The sequence below is a fragment of the Miscanthus floridulus genome, chromosome 8 (assembly GCF_019320115.1).
Source record: "Miscanthus floridulus cultivar M001 chromosome 8, ASM1932011v1, whole genome shotgun sequence".
In the NCBI taxonomy this organism is placed as follows: Eukaryota; Viridiplantae; Streptophyta; class Magnoliopsida; order Poales; family Poaceae; genus Miscanthus; species Miscanthus floridulus.
Window position 1 is genome coordinate 33,345,558 of NC_089587.1, and position 8,456 is coordinate 33,354,013.

Genomic DNA, 8,456 nt, shown 5'->3' on the forward strand with positions numbered 1-8,456 from the left:
ACTGTCCTCAGTCTGTCCATCGGTTCCAACATGCTCGATGCCAATACACCTATACTACTTGTGGTACGGCTGGATAATATTGTTGCTGCTGCTGTCTGCCTGACAAGTGACAAGTCATACTAGTACAACTAAAAGTAGTTCTACAAGAGATTAGAAGAATCCACAAATAGATCGAAAAACATGTCTAGATGGTCTTTTTTTCCCCATACAAACAAACATCTTTACACCCCCACCTGATGTAGCCTACTCATATGTCAACGGAGAGAATAGTTAGAATGCTCGTTCCAGGTCCACGAGGTACCTGAAACCAGAAAGATCCTAGAATGCTTTGCAATGCGAAAACACACTGCGCATCCCACCGGCAAAAGAACTTTCGACCCATTTTCTTTCCTATTTCCACATATTCCATTTTACATACATATAAGCAATGACAATGGAGGGCTATAGCAAGATCTATATCAAGCCATGAAGCAACACATGCAAAAAGAAAGAACAGAAAAAAAAGGAGCAAAATGCCAAACAGGGTGGCAAAGAAAAAGCAGAGAAGCAGGGAGGGGGCAAGTCGAACGGCAGCGCAACAGAAAGCGGGCAGGGCACCGAGGCGTCAAAATTAGTGTTACAACTTACAACCATGCCAGCCCTTGCGCTTGCGTCCTACCATGATGAGCTTCTGCTAGTGACACGGCCATGGAAAACATCATCTGCTCCTCGATGCTCTCTGGGCGGAAGTGGCTTGGAGCCATGGTGAAATTCTCAGCGAAGGGCAACGGTTGCATGGTCCCTGCATCCGCCATGATGTCCGATCCGGCATAGCTTGTTCCCGCCTCCGCACCCTCCGACCAGTGGTCAGTTGAGCACTCTCCCTCCTCTCTTACCACTTCTCTGCTGCAACTTGGTGCTATCCCGCTCCAGGTGTCTAGTGAACTGTTCTCGACCCCGCACAAGCTTCCACTGGACATGTTGCATGGTCGCCGGATCATGTCAAAGACAGGGTATGTGCTACTGCCAGCCATGTAAGAGAAATCCATGCTTGCTGGCTGGTGCTCAGCCAAAGCCGCAACTGCACAAGAATATCCACCTGGATGAGGCATTTCTAGAGGAGCAGCTGGAAGAAATGCCTGCCTTTCACGTGATGGTGGTTCGATTACAGGAAAGTAGCTGCCACAAACAGGATTCACTAGATGTCCTTGTTCCTGCTAAGGTAAAGAAACAAATAAGAAACAGATATAGAGTTTGCTTTCACTTAGCAAATACATAAATTTCAAAGCCAAGATTATTGTTTGGATTTGATCCAAGTAAAAAATTGATCTCAAAAGGTGTTCCTGAAGAATCTCATCAATCTTACCATTAACTGTTTTATGAAAACATTTTTTTATGCAAAGAAATTTTAAGTATTATAATGACAAACAGCCTGGGAGTATCTTAGATGTTTGTCATTTATTATAGATAGTGCCCTGATAAGGTCAGCCAAGTCCTTGAGATCGTGTCAGTTGATACTATGTATGGTTACATATTTGGTCTTTCGTAAGTAGCAGCAGTGCCATTACCCTTGATGAGTCTTGACCCCAGCCCTCAGGTGTTCTATGTTAGCTGGATGTCAATGGTTGGTTGTCGCTTGCAATTTGCATGCACTGAGAAATAACAAGCACACAACTGGGAACACCATGCAATTTTTAGAAGGAACTATGGCTTACTGGACAACAGTACACAAAACTCATTAAACAAACAGAGAACATCCACTATAATTTCAGTTTAGCTACTCGACCTTCAAATGCCCTGAAATAGGCTATTCAAATGAAATGAAAGAAAACATAGTTGTCAATTCATGCTCCAACAGTGTATGCACATACTAAATATGGCACTTATGTCAGAAGCAAACTCCCACAGTGCAGTATCGAGAACACCCATCAGATTTAATAACATATATCAATAATTGATGCATAGAACAGATATTGCCCCGTCATGGACTAATTACCTCAGAAAGAGTTGTATTAGCCAGCATTATGGATATGGGAAGTTTTTTTGTACTCTTTTTTTGACAGTAGTGGTTGAAGGCAAGAAAACTTTGCTTTATCCCACAGACCTAATTACATTCATTCCACAAAACCATATCGCCGATGAGTCCATTCTTTAAACTAGTACACAAAAAACAAATCATGTTCGAAATCTACAGAATTGGCGAACAATCTGGAGTTGCAGTTAGCTCATGCAATCGCCATAACACGATCAATTCAACTTGATATCCAGAACACAGATAGAGCTGAGATTTCGTAGCAAATGAAAACATGAACAGCCAAACTCTGGATCACAGAAAACGACTAAAAGTTAATATGAAATATTTGTTAAATGGATATACTAATGCTGACAAGGGCTATTTACCAAAAAAAAAAAAGAGAGAGAGAGAGAAGGGCGAGGAAAAACTCATAGACCCTATACTACCCAGTAGCATGACTGTTTTCTACAAATTTCTTGCACATATTAGCATTACAACAAACAAATGTGAGATTTGCAACACATGCCAAAAGTTTATCAACATGCAACATGTTATCACACAATCTTTTTTCTCATAAGAGAGAGCATATAACTATTTAAAATACAAATTCTGTAACTTTCTAAGAGAGCATATAGCTTTCACCATGCTTTCTTTAACAACAAATGCTGCACATTGAAACTGGTAAACATTTATTTTAGGGAAATGTTGGTCCATGTGAAGCTCTTAGAAAACCAATATAAATCAGCATTCATAGTATTATTCAAGTCATGAACTGCACACATCTTGCAAAATAGTTCCTGTCCACTAACCTGAATGGAACGGCAAATTGCTTCCATAACCATCATATCCTCCAGATTCATGTCAACATTATCATCACTGTCAGCAAAAACAAGTGGCACAGTTGTTAGATGCCAATTTCATCTCAACAGTTAAACGTAATTTCTTGTCAAAATAAAAGATCAAGTTCAGTATAATATTTAAACCTTGCAAATTCTAAGTTACAACAAACAAAAATCGAATGGTTTCATGTGAAACATCAAAGAGATAGCATGACATACCGGTTGTGCCTAGAATGGAAAGGCCGCATGTTAGCCTGGCTAGAGCATGAAGGTTCAGATGAACAGCATTCATTTCCTTGCTCAGTACATTGATATGATGGCACTACAGAGTTCATGACATTATGGCTGTGTAAGTGATAAGACTACAATGCAGAAAGATAGCATTATTAAATGAGCATATTAGTTACATCCACTGCTAACCTGAAAAGGATGTGCTGCAAATATCTCGATACTCAACTTCTGTTGTTGGGGTTACTGTTCTGCTAGAAGAACACCTGCTCTGTTTTCTTTTCATTTTAGCTTCTTCATCTTGGAGTTCTTTTTGGCGCATCCTCAACTGTGCTTCTATGACTTTCTGTTCTTCCTGCAATATGTTATACATAAGTTACAGCAAATGCAGATTGCAGTCTAAAGACAGTACAGAAGTTGGCAATGCATAAATGGAAGATGCAGGCATTTAAAAGATACGACTTACAAACTGCTCTATGCTCCTTTCCTCCTTTGTTTTCACACCACGATACTCCACAGCATAATTGGGCGTTTTGCAGAATGGGCACCTTTCAGTGATCAAGTTTTTTTTTTCATAAGAAGACTTGTAGATCACCAAATAGTATGAAACTAAGACAAGATGAAATAAAGGATACTCACTGTGTAGGCCGAGCAGTATGAGTCGGTTTCATTTGAAGAAAACACTCTGTAAAAATGTCAAACAGGATATGCAAAGGTTATTTGCAGGTGTGGGATGGCTAAATTAACAGTAGGATGGATGCATTACCTGTACATATCCCCTTTGAGCAACACTTTGAACGGTTGAGGCTTGGGTAGTACTGCAACAAATGAAAACAATCTTATTAGGAAATGACTCGAGGAGAAATAACACAGTGGTTGCACAAAGCAACTGATGTTTCTATCTGATTAGTTAAACAGCCAACTAACCCGAATGCCAAAATACTTCTAAGAACAAAATAGACCAATCTTATTCTTCACTACCATTGACCAAATTCCTCAAAGTACTTTTGAAGCTAGTGACCAAAATGCAACAGAATTGCAGCACCTGTCCAACTATAGTAACACCAAAACAACTGACTAAGCCATGTAGATGCAAACAAAATCAACGCCATTTCCAGTTTTTTACAAGCTACCAGAAACATAGAACAAAATTTCATACAACAGAATCAGGCACATCCAAATCATTGAGTGTACTACAGTAGCAATGAGATTAAAAATCCCAGCTAACAAGAGCATAACCACATTCACATTGAGGATGAGATAAGGGATGCAATTATACAACCATGAGACAAAAGCACCCAATACGTTGGTACAGAGCTAATTATTAGGTATGGAACTAAAGAAAAGCACCCAATACGTTGGTACAGAGCTACTTATTAGGTATGGAACTAAAGCAGTTTCTTGCAAGGCTCGTAATACACCCATCTCAGGAGCATCTAGAAGTACCACTGCCCATTTCAAGCGACGTGCAAGCCTGTTACAACATTACAATCACATAGGAGTATAGAATAGTAGAACATTCTTAGGCCATGTTGCTCCAGGAATTAAAATCAGTGGGGCATTGGCACTCAAAACCTCATATAGCACAGCAGTTAGCCATCCAAAAGAAATTCAGGAAGTTCTCCAAACAACATGATCAAAGCATCAAATGTGGTGTAATAACAATCTTAGGACAACAGGGCGAAACGCCCTGTTCGCTTGGCTTATACGCCGTACTTTTTCAGCCAACGAACAGTATTTTTCTCTCGCAACAAATCAGCCAACAGTACTTTCGGCCATGGCTTATCAGCCAAGTGAACAGGGCATTTGCACAATGTATGTATATACAGTATGATGTCCTAGCAGAGCATGAGCAGCAGATACCGTCACAGACATATACACAGAACAAAGAATGATGCTACCGTTACTGCACTTTGCCTTACTTGTTGGCAACTCTGGGGTATCAGGCAAAAACAGCCACGCCATTGAAAACATGGAAATGTACTAAACCTCTGCTGGTCCTACGACCTTGTGGAAACACAGCCCCTGGAATATCCCTAACAACAATGCACGTACTCCTACAGAAGCAGAGCAGAAGATAACAAGGCATGCGCACAGAACAAATATACGACGCCACTGTAACTGCACTTTGCAGAACTAGTCGACAAATTGTGCTATTAGGCTAGAAAACGTGGCTAAGCGTACTGAAACCCCCTGGTCCTAGGAGGTTCCAGAACAGCATCTGGAACCACGTGCACGCTCATCGACCTCCCCAACCAGTAACAGAATCGTGGCAACGGCACACGGAAATCCAACAGAATCAACCGCCAATCGACCCAGTCAGTAACCCCCCGCCGAAGCCCCCACCCGTGGTCGGGCACTCGCGCCACAGCAGACGCCGCCGAAATTCTGTGTGGGGGGGGGGGGGGTGTTGAGAGAGAGAGAGAGGGGGGGGGGGGGGGCGGGGGTGGAGATCTCCCCGCGCGTGCTTACCAGGAAGCAGATGGGGCACTCCTCGAGGTCCCCTCCGCCGGCCGCGGCGTCGTCGGCGCCCGGGTAGCAGGGCGCGAGCTTGGCCTCGAGGATCAGCTTGCGCAGCTTCTTCTGGTCGATGTCCTTGTGCTCGTAGAGCCCCTGCGGGCGCGTGAACCGCTCCTCCACCCCGGACTTGCGCCGCCCGCCTATCCGGTTCCCCATCCCTCCCAGATCCGCCCCCGCCGCTGCTGCAGCCGCCGGAGACGAAACCCTTGCTCGGTCGCTGCCCCCCACCACCCCACTGCGTGCGTGCCCCCCGAGTCACCGTAGATACATACGGTGTGTGTATACGCAACGGGAGGGAGGGGTGAGGGGAGGCGTATGCGCTGTAGCAGCGGGCGAGGCGAAGTGGGAGTGATTTTTTAAAAAGGTTTTTCCTCGGTGCGGGTGGGCAGAGGCGAGCAAAAGAGAAGCGGGCCGCACGCTGCAGCTGCACGCGACGGACGCAGCAGGGGCAAAGGGCAGGGGGCAGGGGCAGCAGCAGTTTCTGCACTGCCGCTGTGCTGCGAGAGAGACTGCGGCGCGGCTTCCCTTCCCTCTCTCCGCCTGTAAACCTGCTGCTGCGGGAATTCTTCATTAAAAAAAAGTCGCAATGTCACGCTTGTCTATGAAAAAGTTCAGCAGTTTTTAGCGTCACTCGTTCAATTTTTTTATGCTCTCCATGTTACTACCGTCAGTTTTGGCTCTAACGTTATCAAGCTGCAGGTGTGAAAAGCCAAAAATACCCTTAAGTCTAAATATATCATTAATTTTTTTAGCATCTTAACGACTTCAAATGAAAAAACTCAAAACTAGAAAGTTGTAGATCTCGTCGAGATCTATAATTTTTATATAAAAATTATTTTCATTTAATTTCAAAAAAAAAGATATGATTTTTCTAAGATATATTAATCATATCAAATCATTTTTTTACAAAATTAAATGAAAATAATTTTTATATAAAAATTATAGACCTCGACGAGATTTATAACTTTCTAGTTTTGAGTTTTTTATTTGAAGTCATTAAGATGCTAAAAAATTAATGACATATTTAGACTTAAGGGTATTTTCGACTTTTTACACCTGCAGTTTTGACGGCGTTAGAGCTCAAACTAACGGCAGTGGCATGGAGGGCACAAAAAAATTAGAGCAGTGGCGCTGAAGACCGCTGAACTTTTTCAAAGACACACAGGGCATCGCGATCTTTTTTAATGGCACACAAGGAATTCCCCATAATAAAAACGGGGACAGGTAGGGCGGGTGGCGGACCCTCCCCACCGGCAGCAAGGGCCGCGGTTTGCAACGGACAAGAGCCTCCACTGATGCGGAAAGAGTGAAGTTGTAGGCAGCCACCGAGCCGTTTGATATTTGCGATTGTGTGCCGGAGTGAATTACGAAAAAGATTTTGGGCCACTTTAGCAAAAAGGAGGTGACTTGGCGCGGTTTTAATGTTGGACAATATACGGCGTAGAGATAATAGAGATCAAGATAAGATTGCACGGTTCTTTTTTATCGATTTGTATTTATTACACACCGCCTTTTCTTGACGATGGCGTAACGGGTGCCTTATCTATCTAAAAATATATATGCATATATGCTCGTAGAAAGGTAAATCGAAACGCATGCCACATTGTATTTCTTTTCTGCATGGCCATTATTCCTACTTAGTTTTTGGTTTCTAGATTCAAGACTAATCGAATGTGTTATTATCTATATTGATTATGGTTCTATAGGTTTGGCATGAGAACTCAAGATGCACATCCATGGTTGAATTGCTCGCATGCCTGTTAAAAGGAAGAATAATAATCTTGCAACCATGTTGTGAATGGTTTATCACCGGTTGTATACAAGTCCAAACCATGCGCTCATTGATGATGTAAGTATGCATAACGACTTGCTTTCTTTGGTAGGCTACAGAACAGTTTGCCTATGTAAAGAAGTGGACAAACGTGTTGCATTGTTGATAGAAATAGTGGTTAAGACATGGTAGCGGTGCTCACCCCTTGAGTCACTAACCATTTGATATTGGCTCTGATCGGCTGTGATTTTTGCTATAACAGTGCAGGCTGTAACTACAGGGCATCAGCCAGCTAACATTGATAGCAAAGAGAAACTTGAAGCAGCACCACAACAACGGCGGCTGCTGCCAAAATTAGCACGTCTAATTAGAACTATTTCTATTGCATGCGTAGTGAATTATGAAAAAGGTTTAGGTGATATAAAAAGAGAATTGTACCAGTTTGGTATTTATGATTTTCTGTAGGAGTAAATTACGAACAAGGTTTCTGGTTAGTGTGGAAAAAAGAGAAGATATCATTCTCCTCTAAACTTGATTTAATTTGTTCAGTGTTGGTGCTATACAAATTACAATGCATCTATTGTTGGAGAGATGTTGTGACAAAATAGAGTTAAGGATACGTGAGTGTTTTGTGGTTTTGCATTTATACACAACTTAATTTTCTTGGCAGTGCCATGAAGGATGATTTATCTATCCAAATAATGGGCATACATGCACGTTGATGAAAGAAAGATAGAGATGGAAATGAGTAGCATTGTATTTATTTCGTGCTTCATAGTTCTATCATATTTAGCTTTATTTTGCTTGAGAGGGGAACTTAAGATCTAAGATATAAGAGCACAAGTGGTTTAATTTCTCATATGCCTGAAAAGGAAGACTGGTTCTTACAAGCATGTGCTAACCAGTAATAGTTCCTGGTACACAATCCAGAGTATGTGTGTTCTATGATGGAAGTGAACTATGAGGTGTTTGATTTTTATTGATTAGTTAGTGTACATTGTTGTTTTTCATTGCTACAATGTAAGTAACGGCTATCTATCTAAAAGATGGATGTATATGCGTGTTGCTGATTGAAAAAAGAATCGAGATACGACAATGATGAACA

The 8,456-nt window shown here is 42.0% G+C and overlaps 1 protein-coding gene across 3 annotated transcripts; it reads right to left on the reverse strand.

The window, feature by feature from the left end:
* Nucleotides 1-363: 363 nt before the first annotated feature.
* LOC136471537 (E3 ubiquitin-protein ligase GW2-like) lies at nucleotides 364-5,906 on the reverse strand. 3 transcript variants are annotated; one of them, XM_066469275.1, is made up of 8 exons: nucleotides 5,533-5,906; nucleotides 3,827-3,878; nucleotides 3,700-3,745; nucleotides 3,527-3,608; nucleotides 3,253-3,415; nucleotides 3,052-3,154; nucleotides 2,803-2,869; nucleotides 364-1,196 (listed from the first exon to the last, which is right to left on the reverse strand). In XM_066469275.1, exons 1-8 carry the CDS (start codon nucleotides 5,734-5,736, stop codon nucleotides 624-626), a joined length of 1,290 nt encoding a protein of 429 aa, XP_066325372.1. In that variant the 5' UTR covers nucleotides 5,737-5,906; the 3' UTR covers nucleotides 364-623. The 3 variants fall into 3 exon arrangements, with proteins under 3 accessions (XP_066325372.1, XP_066325373.1, XP_066325374.1); XM_066469276.1 differs by having other exon boundaries at nucleotides 364-1,193; nucleotides 5,533-5,905; XM_066469277.1 differs by lacking the exon at nucleotides 364-1,196 and adding an exon at nucleotides 1,269-2,300 and having other exon boundaries at nucleotides 5,533-5,900.
* Nucleotides 5,907-8,456: the final 2,550 nt, after the last annotated feature.

Excerpts from the sequence above, each read along its gene's own strand:
- LOC136471537 (XM_066469275.1), bottom strand. The coding sequence starts at position 5,736 with ATGGGGAACCGGATAGGCGGGCGGCGCAAGTCCGGGGTGGAGGAGCGG. Across the intron at positions 3,879-5,532 it reads AGTGCCCCATCTGCTTCCTG|TACTACCCAAGCCTCAACCG; the intron begins GTAAGCACGCGC and ends CATTTGTTGCAG. Across the intron at positions 3,609-3,699 it reads CATACTGCTCGGCCTACACA|GTGCCCATTCTGCAAAACGC; the intron begins GTGAGTATCCTT and ends GATCACTGAAAG.